Below are 17,817 nucleotides of genomic sequence, written 5' to 3' on the forward strand. Positions count from 1 at the left end.
CTTCTTCTACCTGCAGCCTGCTGCCCTTCCATCATTTACACCTATCTAATTAGGCTGTCTTTATCCTCTGCCTTTCTGTGATCTCATAGCCTGTCTACCCTTTTCTACTTCTGATTAACATGTCTGAAAATAAAGTCATAGTGAAGCTCACCTAGCCTTAACCCTACCCCTAGACAGGGCTGTGCCTATAAATGGTCTGCTGGGTAATCATTTGAAATGTTGGGACCCACTAAATCAAGTCCTAAGATATGGAGATCAAATGGCTGAAAGAACAGACTTCTATATACTAAGTCTGAGATGCCATTTCTAGGACTATTCCCTTTTCTCCAAGGTATGGCAATCTCAGATTTGGTATATAAAAGTTTGGGAGTATGGGGGACTTACCCTTTCCCCATATGGGGGTATAGGAGGGGCTTGTCCATCTGCTAAAAGAAGATTAAGAGTTTCGAGAGATTCGGACTTCTCCTGAGTTTTTGGTCTTTTTTTTTTTTTTTGGCTTGCAGTACTTGGCATTTCAAGTGCCAACATTTCAATAGGGAGCTGTTCTGTTTTGATCAGTGTAGTACCCTGATAAGCAAACTAAATAAATAAATAAATACTTCTCAATAATGCAGAATCAGTCTCTAGTCTCTCTCCTTTCATTTGTTTTCCTTGCTGCTTTATTGATCATCTTATTTAACAGTGGCTAATCAGGGTTTACTCCAGTCCCTGGTATGCAAAACAACATTGTTCTGTGTGTGTAGTGCAGATTGCAGTCAGTTCTACACCTTCCCCCTGCATGGGTTACTTTAGTTGTCATGAAGTTATGTGTTCTTTGAGAATGAATTTCTACTAATTCTCATGGCTCTCTATCCAAACAAGCCACAACATCCCTTGAAAAGAAGCACTAGTCGGCAAAAAAAAAAAAAAAAAGATTTGCCTTAAATGAATAAGTGAAAGAATAAATGAAAATCAGTGCCTTGGATGACATAAATAACTAAATATATAACATAGTAAAATAGAAGCAAAGAAACACTCTGACCAACAAGGCTGAGGTCATAAAACTATACAATTTAATGCGAAAAACAAAAAACAACCATAAAATGGATAAGTGCTTTTACACAAGATGCCTCATCAGATCTCAAACATACATAAAGCACACAGAGATATTTAAATAACCTATGACCAATCAAAAAATAGAACCTTAGTGATGTAATGGATGAGCCTTTAGGGCTTGTTTTAAAGGTATATTGGCATTCAGTCCTGGAAACCTATGTGCTTGCAGACTAGCTAGCCATCTCATCTCTGCTAATTCCATTTTGTTGACCATGTATCTACCTCTAATACCACATTTAATTATTTCTAATTCTGTGAAATTAAAAGAATGTCCTATCTTGAAACTAATGTGTTTGTACAAAGCATTTAGGACATTCATCCTTCTAATGTCACCTAAATTTTGGAGTACATGCTCTTTCAACTGTCTATTGGTTTTACCCATGTAAAATACTTGGCAGCTCTTACAGCCAAATACACAAGATTAATAGATTTACAGTCTGAATTTTTGTTGTTAAACATATAATATAAACAGACACATAAATTGAACATATATGATCATATAACGAAGTGCAGAAGCACTGATGAGTAATACACTTTGAACATAGACTTAGTTGAAAAATAAACACATTGAACATCAAGTGATCAAAAAGGGAAATCATACAGTCTTCTTTTCTGTTTTCATAACCATAACCTTAATGATTTTGACAAACCAAGTTAGTATGAATACTGATATTGATAGCAAAAGGGGTTTTCATAAACTAATGTGTTAGATTACAGTTAGAGGCAGGGGCAGGGTCTGGGTTAGGGTTAACATGCATGAGTAAGGTGGACAGTGGGGCTTCAATCTGATTTCATTTTCACATGTTAATCAGAAATAGTAGAGATACGTGATTACATGGTTAGTTATATGAGGCAATAAAGTCTAAGTGTGTATACTTTTAGGAGTTTATTCTGTAACAAGCAAAGGTATTTCCTCATAAGTTACTGTGAATGACTATAAAGTGATCAGTGTCATCAAATTCTTAGTTTACATAATGCATTAATATTTTACCTTATTATTTCTCAGGTTTTTGAAGATATTTCATCATGATGGTATTAACATCTTTCTCCTCCCTGTCTCCCTCTGACTGTTTTTCTTCTGCACAATCTTTACTCTTTTGTGCCTCAGAATGCCCTTCAGATTCTGATTTCTTCATTTTTGGTTGACTTTTTATGCTGTCTGCACTTTTACAAGAAAAAATGGAGCCTGATGATGAAGAAGAGTCTGATAAGTTGGCAAGCTCCTCAGGTGATTCCTTTAAGGGAGTTCTTTTGAAAGCACCCAAAGAAGATGGACTCTCTAAAGAGAGGTCCCCAAAATGAACACTTAAGGGCCTTCTTCCTGCCCTTGCTTCCGTAGGTGATCGTGCCAAGTTACTAGCTGATTGGGCTCTTTTTATGGCTGGCAAAATATCATCAAAATCTTCAGTGCGTTTTCTTTCATAACTAAGGCTTGGTATCTTCCAACTAGTGTGATCAGTTTCTTTATCTTCATCTGTAAGATTACCTAGGCATTTATTTTGAAAGACAAGAGGCTTTGTTATAGGTCGAGAATCATCATCTTCTTCTATTGTCAGTTCAGGATGATGTCTTAATGGTTTTAACCTTGGAGATGTAATCTTTCTGACTGGTGCAGGTGATAATTTAAGTATTGAGTTTAGCGGTACTGACGTGCTTTGAGGATGAAGAAGAGATTCACATGAGCCAAATCTTGTCATCCTTTTTACTGCTGGGGACAAGGTTGGATTTGATGTTTCTGATGGGATGGATCTAAGGCTAACTGACCGTGTCAAATTGCTTGAATTTTCCTGTGACTCATTTAATCCCTTGTTGCCAAACTGCAGGGTGGTATCTTCATCCTCATCTTTAACACTTGTACGCCTCCGAAGAGAAGATACACCAGTTGTTTGATAAATCGGTAATACTGAGCTGTCCTCTAGAACTAAAGATGCTTGTTCCTTTTCTGCCATCTGTTTTCTTCTCAACTCTTCTAAGAATTCTGATAAAGCCAAGGATGACTTGGTAGACCTATCTTCTGCTGGTGGAGACTTCCTCTTTGGAATGTTTTCCTCTATAACATCTAAAGGCCTTCTTGATTTATTATATAAGTCAGTTTTATCTAGAACAGATTCAGATTCCTTCCATTTTGAACTTGTCTTACTTAGTGATGAGCTTGTTCGGCTTAAATCATCATTTTTATTCTCTCTGTGCGATCTATTTAATAAAAAAAATACAACATGATGATTAATATTAGATTAGAGACCTCCATTTTAAAATAGTTATTAGGCATTATACAGACTAAAAGGTAAAATATGTAGTGTCAGACATTTTAGAAAGAGGCAGTTAAGCAAAAAGAAAGAATAACCTTGCTGGTCATTCATGAGAGATAACAGTTCTCAAGGGAAGGCTACAGACTGTTTTTTTCTGTTCTCTTTCTCAAGGGAAGAATCAAGAAAATGTTAGATAACGAGACAGCTAGGCACCTGCAAAACAAGACAAGGCTGCAAAACAAGATAAGGCCTGAAAACCAAGGTTACCAGGGCTAAAAAGTAATTTAAAGCATTACAGAGTTTTGAAAATATACTTGAGATACAGTTAGGGAAGTCAGTCAGTCAGTTAGCTCGACCCGACATACAGAAAAGATTAAGCTACAAGACAGACACTGGAGTCTGAGTACAGAAGACAGGTCAAATAAAGACTGTTTCAGTTTACATTATTCAGAACAATCAGAATAACATGCAGAAACTTTGGATATATTTAGCAGCATTGTTATTACTAACCAATATTCCAGCATTTCTACAGACTGTTATTGTTTATCAGCACTGTTAATGAAGACAATATTCGGATATTGTGAACATCTAATAAAGCCTTATTAAATGAACTACAGTGTTTGGAGAATTCATTCTGAAAAGTACACAACACTTGCCCCATAAAGGAGAGACTGGCACCTGTTCAGCACAAGTTTGGGTAATTAACAGATAAAGACTTTGGTTTCAGTGTCATTTTAGTTGTTTCCAGTTAATTCCAGTATACTACAGTCTTATCAAATCTTACAATTAGTAAGAGTATGGACGTCATTTTTGTGTATTTGTATAATATATAAAGAACAATATATCTCATAGGTAGAGCTGTACCTGAAATGACTTATTTTATCAGACTCAAACTCTCTGAACCATAAAAATTGTCTTATTACTGCTGAATGCACTAATGACTGACAGTGAATCATATACTGGATGCCCCATGTAATGCTAATCATCTTATCAAGCCTAACCTCTGTCTTATTGTTAAATGGGTCATGTTCTTGCAAAGGAAAAGCCCATCAGAGAACTGCTGCACAGTGGTAGGTTAAATTTCCTGTTGGTTCTGTTTGCCTGACACTCAGACATTTAGTGTTGTTTTCAGAAAAGCATTTTATTAATTTGAATGATTTTAAACTTTTATCAAAAAAGGAACTCATGCCACATATTTTTATACTGCTAGTTGACTCTTGAAGCTTACAATTTCATGATACATATAAGTGCATTATAATGTTGGAATGACAGAAAGAAGAAAAAAACTAGACACTTATAATAGTCCTTATCCAGAAAACACATTTTTGCAGGTTATTTAGAAAGTCAGAACGTATAATGTAACTAAAACCATCATAAATGGATTTGAGTAGCCTAATATACCATGGTCATGTTATTTTCAAACTTCAATAAAAAATATAGGTAGTGACTGCAACCATAGCATAATGTTAGTCTTCAGTCTGTCATATTAGATTCACTTTTCTGATTCTCACAGCTATCCTATTCAGAATAAAACCTATTTATGTATCTAAGGAATTTATGTGACGCAATTTCAAGTCAAAACTTTACAATTGCCAAACCAGATTTTGAAATAAAGTAATCAAGTACATTATCTTATCTGGTTGCAGATTTACAAGTCAGCATGACCAGATGGAGAAGACGAGTTGTGGCAATAATAGGGTAGGGCTAAACTGAGAGCATTTGAAGCCATTTGTTATCAGTCAATGTTTAGGTCCTTTACGAATGCACCTGTAGGCACTGTCAAAAAAATTGACTGGAATAACTGACCTTGGCTTATGATAGTGTATGTCATGATGGAAGAAGAAACTGCAGAATCACTTCAGGGTTCAGCATCTTTTTGAAATGCAGACTGTAAGCACACTTCATCTTTCTAATTGCATACTTGGAATGAATCATGTTACACAACACAGGCTAACTCAAACACTTTTTAAAACAAGACTCCTTTGAGCTTGGAACTAATAAATTAATAATGCTTTTCAGGGTTAAAAGGTATTATTGACCTAGTACAGTTCAATGAACTAATCTCTGCTGCATGCATTACAGCGGTTTCTAACAAAAAAGAAATGCACAGATATTTTGGTAAATACAAACTGGTAGAACTCAAAGTATTTTTACTGTCACAATTGCCAGGCAATTTGGAGTGAAAAGTATAAGTATGTAATTTTGCAATAAAATGGCACAGTACAAAGGCAGAAAAATACCAGGTCAACTTGTTGCAATATAGCCAGCAATAACAGAACCGTTATATCTGTTTTTTTATTTTTTTATTTTTTTTTTTTTGCTTGCATTACCATGATTAAAGTCTTAAAGCAGTAGTATATGTTAATGTCTGACATAATATCTGCTTTTTGGAGCTGCGCAAGAGAGACAGACAAAATGAATTCCCAAGAAAGGTATATCACGTGATTTAAATTTCTTAGAAAAAAACTTGCAAACAGCGAAAAACAGAACGCTACAGTATTCGCTTATCTCCACACAACTATGACCCAGTTCAACACCAATTAAATGAATGGAGCTCCAAAGTGAATTCACTATTGAAATCTGTTTTAATCCATATAATGTTTAGTGCTTTCACCCACTGGACCGTGGGCTTCCTCAGAACATTCAAACTACAAATAATACAAGTTTAAATACAGCCATTTGGCACCAAAATCTTTTTCAGTTCCTTAAAGCTGTATACTTCTAAAAAACAAACAATGTTAAGACAAAGAATTTAAAAAGAATTTAAAAATCAAAACTATAGGTTATTGCTCAAATAAATATGCTCATATAAATATATAAATATATAACACACCTAACTAATAATGTACATATATTTCATCCACAAATGATTTCTAATAATGGTTTTGCTGATATGTGTTTATTTAATCCAGGTGGTGTCGTAGCATCCGTCAATATCTGCCACCAAACCTCTTTGTATGCTAAGACACTCTTAATATTTCCACCCCTTGGATTCCTAAGAACCGTTTCCAAAATGGCAAATTTAAAATAATGATTTTCCCCTTTACTATCTATATGTTTAAACAAAGCATTTATTTGGTCTTTTGTCATTATACTATACAAATGAGAGTAAATTCTCTTTCTAAAATTTCTCTCTGTTTTCCCTATATATATATATAAAATCTGAAAATGTTGTTAGAAAGAAGTCAGAAAACAAGCAAAACAGTAAGATTTACACACACATCAAAATGTGGTGCATGTCACCAGTGTTTTGCGATTAATGAAGAGACAGAAATTATATTAAAAACTATAATAGGACTAAAATTAATTTTAAGCGAGGCAATTGCAATACCAAAATGTTAATTTATTTAGCTAAATGTATGGTCTGTCCTTCATACTATATAGGGAAAACAGAGAGAAATTTTAGAAAGAGAATTTACTCTCAGTTGTATAGTATAAGGACAAAAGACCAAATAAATGCTTTCTTTAAACATATAGATAGTAAAGGGGAAAATCACTTGTTGATGAAATATATGTACATTATTAGTTAGGTGTGTTATATATTTATATATTTATATGAGCATATTTATTTGAGCAATAACCTATAATTTTGCTTTTTAAATTCTTTTTAAATTCTTTGTCGAAACATTGTTTGTTTTTTAGAAGTATACAGCTTTAAGGAACTGAAAAAGATTTTGGTGCGAAATGGCTGTATTTAAACTTGCATTATTTGTAGGTTGAATGTTCTGAGGAAGCCCATGGTCCAGTGGGTGAAAGCACTAAACATTATATGGATTGAAACAGATTTTAATAGTGAATTCACTTTGGAGCTCCATTCATTTTATTGGTGTTGAACTGGGTCATAGTTGTGTGGAGATAAGCGAATACTGTAGCGTTCTGTTTTTCACTGTTTGCAACTTTTAGAAAAAAACTTAGTTGAGTATGAACTGTGCATGATCATCTGACTTTTTAATTTCTCCAAGTCTTTTGGGTTTCTAGTACCATGACGGGAATGGACCCCATCCCTAAGTCAAAGACTGATAAAAGTTCATGAAATTACTATAGTTTCAACCTTTGATGCTATCTAGAAGTGCTCTTCGCAGCAGTCACAATGTGCCCCTCCTTCTGCAATTCATACTGAGTTGCATCTATCGGTAATATATCTAAACACAACAGCAAATTCTTTTTTTATAAGACCCATTGCTCCTACTACTACTGGAACTGTCTGGGTATCCTTCTTCCAGATTGCCCTCACTCCTGCCTGCAAATCCTGATATTTTATGACTTTGTGCCTCTCTGTATGCAAGACACTATAGTCACTGGGTAGCAATTTCAATGATTAATGGTACTTTTGCCTTCTTTTCATGCACTACTATATCCAATTTTCTCACATCTATTTTTTGAACTGTTGTTAATGGATGATCCCATGTGATATAATACATATCATATAAAATCTAGAGCACTTGATAATAGTTTTCAATCTTACTCACAAACACTGGCTAATCTACAATGTATGTACTGTACCTGTGTACTATGTATGTATTCTACTTATGTTTCAAATTTCAGCTGTACACCACAAATCTATTAATTACCTTTATTTTTAAAATTAATATTTTTTTGTTTGTTCTCTCCACTGTAACTGTTTATGTGCCGCATACCACTGTAAAAACATGTCTCTTGTAATTTGTGTGTATACTGATCATGTCTAAATAAATGTGTAATTTTTCTTTGTGGAGCTTTTCTCCCTGGGCCTCTGCTGAAAAAGGGCCTTTTCGGCTCAGTCAGACACCCCTGGTTAATAAATCTAAAATAAATAAATAAAAAAATAAACATCATCATTTTCTATAATGCTTTGTGGCTCATGTTTCCATGTTTTTCAGCTGCTTCAATATTAGTTTGCACAATCACAAATGAAACAGTCTTGCCACATTATTATGCCTGCAGTCCTTCTGCCATTAGTTTATCACCACCAGAAAGAAGATGTGTGACTGTTTCCAATTCTGTTTTACAAAACCTACATTTGTGTGTTACTCACACATGTTGGATGAACTTTGTTAACCAACATGTAAACCATCTTTGGCTGCCATTATTAACATTTTGTCTTTTGATTTAAATTCACCTCTACTTAACCATTCTTTCATTCTATCCTGATCAACATGAGGTTGTTCCAAGAGTTTTCTATACTTGCAATTATATTTACACATTTCCACATTTCTTGCCTTCTCATCTGATCCTTCACTGTATGTTCTTTCTATTGATTTTTTGGTACATTCAGTTACTGCATGATTTGTATATACTTCTGCTTTGATATCCATTCCTGCTTGACACCAATATGTTACTGCTAAACTATGCAGGGACGTCATCTTAGACTTATCCTTCTCATATTTTAAAACTTTTTCTATGTTTGTGTCATGTGAGGTCAGCAGATATGTATGCAGTCCTACGACTGCAAATGTATACATGTAATCAATTTTGAGGAGGCCCATACCGCTTTCAGAATGGGGAGTATATAGCCTTGGTATATAGTGATTTTTATAAATCATTTGATAAGCATGAAGCATCCTTCCTGTTTTCCTGTCCAACCGATCCAACACCATTTGGGGCAAGTCAGTCACTCCAAAACTGTAAGTTAGGACATGAAGAGCAAACTGGGTGGACTTTGTTCCTAAATATTGATGCTGTTTTCAGTATTAATTTTAGTCTTCTAAAATATTCCTTACTAACCTTTATTCACATTTGTTCATGTTTTATTGTTGATCCTTCATCAACTCCCAAATATTCATACACTTCCTCTTGCTCAGTTTCTTTTATATCACATTCTTGTCTGAGGCTGATGTTTCCTTGGTGCTGCAGCTTTCCCACTTTAAAGGTTGTTTTTGCACATTTATTGAGACCAAATTACATTCTTATATCATCTCCACAAGTTTTGACCACTAACAGTTATGCTCACAGTTCCTCATCTGATGAACTACACAGTTTTAAATCATCCACAAAAAGAAGATGAGAAGTATTTACATTTTGTTGTTTTCTGTTAGCCAAATTGTACCCATGACCTCATTTGATAAGTAGACAACGTATTGGGTTATGGGAAGACAAGACAGTAACCCTGGAATATCCACCTTTTGAATCTTTATCCCTGGATTAATAATTTGTCCTTTATTATGGCTTAACTGCAAAGTGGTTTGCCACAGTTTGATGGTCTCTGTAATGTTATTGATCAGTGTAGGGTGTATCTTATACATTTTAAGCACTCTTATCCATGAATGCGGGATACTGTCAAATGTTTTTTGTAGTCTATCCATGCCATACTTAGATTCATCCCCTTTTTACAGTTCTCTATTATGACTTTATTTAATAACAAATAATCCTTTTTCCATATAACTTTATTTTGTTACATTGCCATGACTGACTTTTCATATAAATGACTATAAACTGTCTGCTGGCGTTCTCTTTTGGGACTTCCTGTTGAGATTTTTATTTGTCTTTTACTTGTGTACTGATAAACTGTGTTGAGATCAATTCCACTGCATAGTTAATACATCACCAAAGGCAAGTTATTGGTCTACAATCTTAGAATAGCTTGTAGGTTCATAAAAGTAGGAGTACCGTTCTTCCCATTGTTAACCAAGTTGGTGTCTGTCTGGGGTGTTCATATATTCAATCCTTACTCATGGCTAAATCTTCATGTAAAGATACTAATACTTTAGCCAGACATTATGTACTGCATCTAGGCCTGGGGGGTTGCAATTAGGAGCTTTACTTAACTTTATTTCAATTTCTCTTGCCATTACTTCATGCCAGTTCATATCCTATATATTTGGAGTTTGCATTCTTTCTTTTATTTCTTCTGAGTATTGGGCATCTTTGTTATGTTCCACAAGATCTTCATAGATATCTCTCCAAAATGTATCTATTTCTTCTTTTTTGGTGGTCTTTCAATTCCTTTTGCCTTGTTTCCCAGTTCTATGTACAACTTTGTTGGGTCAACAGACATTATGTACTGCATCTAGGCCTGGGGGGGTTGCAATTAGGAGCTTTGCTTAACTTTATTTCAATTTCTCTTGCCATTACTTCATGCCAGTTCATATCCTATATATTTGGAGTTTGCATTCTTTCTTTTATTTCTTCTGAGTATTGGGCATCTGTGTTATGTTCCACAAGATCTTCATAGATATTTCTCCAAAATGTATCTATATAGGATATGAACTGGCATGAAGTAATGGCAAGAGAAATTGAAATCTTCACTGTTGGTGAAGCACCCACCAAGAGGAGAAAATGCTGAGAGAAGAAAGGAGCCACTTTTGAGACTTTAAGTATTTTTCCTCTGTTTATTTGCTAAGTTTTTCTGCATAGCTGCCTATTTTGAGCATTTTCTGGCTTGTTAAATTTGATTTCTGCATTAGTAACTGTATTTAGAGCACAACCTAGAGCTGTTTACTGAATTTCCTGTTTGCACTTATTTTTAAAATCGTTTTTCTCAAAACTTGCATTTTATCTGTCTTTGGCCTAGCACTCTTGTGGGGTCATTTACTGCACTGTTATAACTTGTTGATACTTGTTAACCTCTGCTATCTCTGAAAAAACAAAAAAACAAAAAAAAATCTTGCTTTTTTCCCACTTTTCTGAGATTTAAAAAAGTTCAGTTACAGGCTTGCTGTTCTTGAACTGTTTGTAAGTTTCTGTGAGGCCATTTTTTGCTTGGGCTAAAGGAAAGTCTCTCTGTTGATCAGTGGCAGTGAAAAACATTGAGCAGCCTGCCTGCCCCTGTGGGAGTGGTTACTGACTTGAAACTGTAGTTTTATTGGCCATTCTGGGTCAATTCCCAAACTCCTCCATCTTCCTCTCTTAAAACCTGGTTGCCTCATAGTTTTGGCGTCTTTTCAGGCTTGTTGGCTGTTGGTGAAGCACCCACCAAGAGGAGAAAACACTGAGAGAAGAAAGGGGCCACTTTTGAGACTTTAAGTGTTTTCCTCTGTTTATTTGCTAAGTTTTTCTGCATAGCCGCCTAGTTTGAGCATTTTCTGGCTTGTTAAATTTGATTTCTGCATTAGTAACTGTATTTTGAGCACAACCTAGAGCTGTTTACTGAATTTCCTGTTTGCACTTATTTTTAAAATCGTTTTTTTCTCAAAACTTGCATTTTATCTGTCTTTGGCCTAGCACTTTTGTGTGGGGTCATTTACTGCACTGTTATAAAATGTTGATACTTGTTAACCTCTGCTATCTCTGAAAAAACAAAAAAACCAAAAAAATCTTGCTTTTTTCCCACTTTTCTGAGATTTAAAAAAGTTCAGTTACAGGCTTGCTGTTCTTGAACTGTTTGTAAGTTTCTGTGAGGCCATTTTTTGCTTGGGCTAAAGGAAAGTCTCTCTGTTGATCAGTGGCAGTGAAAAACATTGAGCAGCCTGCCTGCCCCTGTGGGAGTGGTTACTGACTTAAAACTGTAGTTTTATTGGCCATTTTGGGTCAATTCCAAAACTTCTTCATCTTCCTCTCTTAAAACCCTCTTTTGCACTGTTTTGCGCATTTTTGAGCATAGTGCAACAACGGGCAGCGCCGCCTAATTGGGTTTAAACTATTCCTGGCTCCACAAAGTCTGCTCTTCACTTTTTCCCTTAGAACTGCTCTATCTCTCAATTTAAACACCATATTCTCATTCTAAGGCCCTGCACTGGTACAATTAAGTAATCCTACAAGTTAGCACTATTAAACCATAAGCACTACTTACTCTTATACTCTCTACGATTACCCTGTTCTCTATTGGTCCATCTTAAATTCAGTTTCCCTATTACTCTAGCATGTCCAAAGGTCAGTCAATGGTTTCCTCTCCAGTCCATCTGGTGAATCTGGGAATTTTGAGGCAATGTTACAACTGTCTCATGTACACGGACAACCCTCTCCTCCTCCAAACAGGTTCAAATATATGTGAGAGATGCAACTATTTAGCCAAACTGGAGGCTGAGCTCTCTCATCTCAAAACTTGTGTAACCAGTCAGGAGGAGAAGGTAACCTCACACAACACAATTCCAGTATCATATAGTCCCACCACATCAGCGAACCAAACACATAAATACACAAAAACATACTCGGAGGCTCTAAATAAAAATCTACCTAAGCAACAGAGACCTCCAAAGCAGACATCCAAGCAAACGCTACCTCAAAACAAAACACACACAACACATAACCCACAAAGTCAGTGTGCCAAGCAGCCACAGCCCTTAAGGCTGAATAACACACCTGATACTCTTGTTATAAGTGACTCTATTGTCAGACACACTGATGTCCCGCTCACCAGGCTGAATAAAGAGAAGGTCACAGTGAGCTGCCTGTCTGGTGCTAGGATCCGACACATAATGCAAGCACTCAGGTCACTCCAAAGCAAATACAAATATGACTCAGTTATTGTACATGCTGGTGTGAATGACCTGAGACGTACCTCCCTGGACTACATGAAAAGGGACATAGAGGAGCTCTTTGATCATGTAGCCCAGGCTGGTATGACCCTGACCTTGAGCAGCATCTTACCCTCACCTAGAATGATGCCACAGTACAAAGACAAAATGATCGATTTTAACAATTGGCTAAAATTTTGGTGTCATTCAAAGGGGATCCAGTGTCTGTCAGCCTGGAATGACATGCTCGACAAGCCACGTTGCTTCGCTAGGGACGGCTTGCACCTGTCACCACTGGGCTTTTGGATATTGGCAAAGGCTCTTGCCACTCCCATAGTGTCTTTTTTAGGCAAGGCTCAAAAGTCAAACCCACCCCCATAGACAGCACAAGGAACAAGAAACTAAGGGTAATGCTGCTAAACGCCAGAAGTCTTAACCTCAAGATGCACGCACTCTAAGCTCTCCTCAGTATGGAGAACATCGATATCTGTACAGTGACAGAAACCTGGTTCAAGGCTCCAGAGAGCACCCCAGCACTACCAGGCTATACCTCATATCATGCTTTTCGGCCCCAAAACCCGGACCGAACCACAAAAGGATGGGGAGTTTCCATATTTATCAAGGATATCCACACCTCCAGGTTAGTGGCATTGCACAAAGTATCGGAGACCATCCATGTGCAACTAACAGTGGGCAAGACTGCTTTTCAGTTTATAGCATCCAACAGACCACCCTCTCAAAGTCAGGAATCCCATTCAGCTTTCCTGAAAACATTGGAGAACATGAAGATCTCTCCGAACACCATTATATTGGGTGACTTCAACTACCCAAACATTGACTGAAAGCACTACTCAAGCCCCAGCACCTTAGCCCAAAGATTCCTGAAAATTATAAACTCAAATGGTATGGAGCAACTAGTCACCACTCCCACAAGAGGGGACAACATACTAGACCTGATCATTACCAACATGGGGACTCTATGTTCCACACCAGAAGTATATCCCTCATTGGTAAGATCAGACCATAAATTAATTTCACTGGATGTCCACATCCCGACCCCACCCCCAGCCCAGAAAACCACAGTGAAAAACTTCTAAAAAGCGAACTTCTCACTTCTCAAAACCGAAGTAGAATCCTTCAAGGCCCCAGGGCCAGTGGAAACTACAGCCCAAACTGCAGAATTCTATATAAATGCATTCTACGGACATCTCCAGGAATGCATGGATCATGTTATCCCAAACAAAACCAAGATCCAATCATCCAAAGGCAGGCGTCCAGTCTGGTGGACCCCTGCCATAAATAAACTGTACAACAGAAGGAGGAAGCCATTACATGATAGAGCAAAATCCCTAATAGGGAATGCATCTCTGATCAGTACTAGCAAAAAATTACGATCCCTCATAAAATCCTCCAAGGCCAGCTTCGAGAGAAAAATTGCACAGGACACCAAAGACAATCATAAGGCTTTTTTCAGTTATGTTAGAAACCTGGGATGCAACTCCCAGACTTGTTCTGAGTTGATTCTAAATGACAAAAAATACACTGAACCCACAGACATCACCAATATCCTGGCAGACAGGTCTAGTGCAAACTTCTCCACCCCTTCCCCCTCAAAAGAGCAAGTATCTATCCTGGCAGAGGGCTGCCTCCCAAACATCTCAGATGCTCAGCTGAAGGCTGCCCTCTCCAAAGCAAAAAAAAACTGCTTCCATGGGACCAGATGGCGTCCCAGGTTGCGTCCTACATGAACTACAAGAGGAACTAATCCCTCAAATAAAACAGCTATACAATCTCAGCCTCACTACAGGATATGTGCCCACAGAATGGCGTACAGCAACAGTGGTCCCACTCCACAAAGATGGAGCCTCTATGGACCCTGGAAACTATTGCCCCATAAGCCTGACTAGCTTAGTCTGCAAGGCTATGGAGAGGATCATCATGGAGCTCATAAACAAAGACATTGGGGACCTACAAGACACTAGATCCTACCCAGTTCAGCTTTGTCAAGGGCAGATCCTGCCTTTTGAACCTGGTTGACTTCTTTGAAGCAGTCACCAAAGCCATAGATGAAGGGAAGGTAGTCCACACAGCCTATCTGGACCTTGCAAAGGCATTTGACACAATACCCCACTCGGGCATCATAGATAAGCTATCCAGCTTAAATATAAACCCCTATGTCACAAGATGGGTCTCAAACTGGCTCAAAGACAGAACCCACAGAGTGAGGGTTGCTGGAGCCATGTCAGACTCGAAACCGGTCACAAGTGGCATCCCACAGGGTTCTGTCCTGGGACCACTCTTGTTCGGTATATACTTTTCCGAGGTACATGCAAACGTGGGAGGACTATGGCTCACCAAGTTCGCAGACGACTGCAAACTGGGCGCCATAATCAACTCTCCAGCTGACACAAACATCCTTCAAAAAGGTCTCACAGAGACAGATAACTGGTGCCAGCACCATGGTTTAAAGCTAAATGCCAAAAAATGTATAGTCATACCCTTTGGCAAAAACAATGTGCCCACAAATTACCACATAGGCAGAAACCCATTAAATACAGAGAAAGTTATTACGGACCTGGGGACCCAAGTTGATAGCAATCTCTCCTTTGAAAACCACATTGCCAAAGTGGTTAGAAAGACCTTCTACATAGCCCACCTCATCACAAAGGGATTCACATCTAGATCAAGAGAGGTAATTGTGCCCCTTTATTCATCCCTCATCAGGCCCATCACAGAATACAATGCCCTATTTGGGATGTACCTTACCCAACACCTGCAGCAATTAGAAAGACCCCAAAAGTATCTCACCAAGAGGATCAAGGGTCTCAAACAGATGCCATATGCTGCTCGGTTAAAAAAACTCCAGCTCTACTCAGTTGCATACCACCTACTTCGAGGCGATCTATGCCTGACATACAAAGCTATGTCAAATCCAGAATTAATGGACATGCTCCACCTCAGCAAATCTAAATCCCTTAGAGCCACACGCTCGAGGGACTTGAACCTCAGCACAGAAATAAATAGAACTTGCTGGAGGGACAGGTTCATAACCCAGAGGCTCCCTTCACTCTGGAATAGAATTCCAGTTCATGTGAGGCAGAGCACCTTACTGAATCTCTTCAAGAAGAATCTCGATAAGTGGATGGGGGATCGTAGGTTTGTCCCAGGGATTACTCCCGTGTCACTATTAGACAGAGGCACAGTAAACTAAACCTTAAAAAGGGCACAGTATACTCAAATCAAGGGGTGGCGTAAGCCATACAGAATCGGGCTAGGCTTATATTTGCCCCAGGGCAGATAGCCTAGTATGAACCTATGAACCTATGAACCTAATAAATTTCTTATTTTGTACTTTTCCTTTATATTTATCTGCATATCTTCTTTTTTTTTTACTGCCTGTGCTGACATTTTAGTTTATTATTTGTGATAGTGCATGAAGGATCTTGATCTGATCTGATACAGTGCATAGATTTTATTGTGTTTATCTTTCTGAGTATTTTTGTTGATCTGTTCACTTTTCTAACAGTGACACGTCTTATATTAATTGCTTCATAGTTTTCCCTATTCAGTGCTTCCATGATGGCGTTTTATCTGTTATTAACTTAGCTGCACTGTAATATTTCCTATTTACTTTTATTATATCACATAAATATAAATAAGTAGTCCTAATTACTGTGTGGATTTGTTTTATCAAACTTATTTTTGGGTTTTTAAACTGATCTTAATATCTCCGTCCAGCTTTATTAATCAAGCAACTTTTCTCTTAAATCATTTTCTTCTAAAATGAGGGCACATTCTTTGTTTTCCATTTCCTGTGATCATTCTACAGAAAGTTCCAGTGCATCTTCCTGTGCCACATTCTCTTCAGGTTCATCCTGTGTCATCCGTTGCTTTTTCATGTGGGAACTCACTGGCCTACCACTCCACAACATTGACTGCATCAGACTTCCAGCAGTTTCCTGTTCCTTCCCTTGCAGTGCAACTCCAACTGACCTTTTATACTAGTTTCCTAAGTATTTTCATATGGCAACTGATCATATGTTTCCCTTTCCACTGATTTCTTCTTAATTTGGGGATTCATTGCTCTATCCTGCTGAGGTGTTATCAGAGTTAGATTTTCTGCACTAAATCCTTCACTTTGTATGTAATCCAAAAAAAACAGTTTGTATTTCTTTAGTTTCTACATTGCCAATCCTCTTTTCTACTTTTCCTCTTTGTTTTCTTATTTTTTGTGTTGTAAAATTTTCCATATCTGCATGCCTTTGCCCGTATTTCTCATCAAATAACTTTGGTGCTCCTCTTTCTGTATTGATTAGTTTTGCTTTCTCCTTTGCATAAATATTGCACCATATTAAATCTCCTTTTCTTTCCCATGTCCATATTTCTTCATCAGATGCCTCCTGCTCCACCTGTTTCTCCTTACTTGGAGGACTTGTTGAATTCATAGGTATTCCATAACTTCAGATTCTATCTTTTTAACTTCTACTTTACTAATCTTAGTGATCTTATTTTTCGCATTGTGAAATTTTCTATATCTGTATGCCTTTGCCTGTATTTCTCTTCAACTGTCTTTGAGGCTGCTTTTATGTGTTAATTAATTTGTCTTTCTCCTTTGCATAAATATTGTACCATATCAGCTCTATCTTTCTTTCCCATGTCCATATTTCTTGTTTATACCTTTCAAAAATCTCTATATTTTGCTCTTTATATTTTCACACTTCCTCAGTTGCTTTTTTTTCCAAATGGCCCAAAGTTTTTTTGGTTTATATAATGTGTTTCATAAATCTGTAGTATTAATGAACACAAATTTGCGATTTGAAGCTTCTGACAGTTTTTCTTGGCAATCAAATTTCTTTCCACTAATTTCGCTCTCAATCTTTTTGTATATCTTCTGTCTGGAAATTCTGAGCTTCTTGCCTAATAGTAACAATACATAATTTCTTTCTTAGCCTCAGTAGTCCTTTCTGTCATCTTTATGGCTCTTTTTTAGTTACAAAAGGGGGGCATCCTCCCCCTAAGCCTTACCTAGCCTCACTGTAGGAATGTTTTTTTGTGTTTTGAGGATTCTGCAGTGTCATTTTCTCTATTCCTGGCAAAAATGC

At 37.2% G+C, this 17,817-nt stretch overlaps 1 protein-coding gene across 3 annotated transcripts in view; it reads right to left on the reverse strand.

Moving 5' to 3' along the window:
- MYO18B (myosin XVIIIB) overlaps positions 1-17,817 on the reverse strand; it is a 2,352,406-nt gene that overhangs the window by 101,029 nt on the left and 2,233,560 nt on the right. For all 3 annotated transcript variants that reach the window (XM_044068483.1, XM_044068482.1, XM_044068484.1), the window contains one exon: positions 2,087-3,288. In XM_044068483.1, coding sequence (XP_043924418.1) covers positions 2,091-3,288 — 1,198 coding nt within the window. In that variant the 3' untranslated portion in view covers positions 2,087-2,090. The remainder of the gene's footprint in view (positions 1-2,086; positions 3,289-17,817) is intronic.

Source organism: Protopterus annectens, chromosome 4.part0, assembly GCF_019279795.1.
Source record: "Protopterus annectens isolate FY-2018-M chromosome 4.part0, PAN1.0, whole genome shotgun sequence".
Classification (NCBI taxonomy): domain Eukaryota; kingdom Metazoa; phylum Chordata; order Ceratodontiformes; family Protopteridae; genus Protopterus; species Protopterus annectens.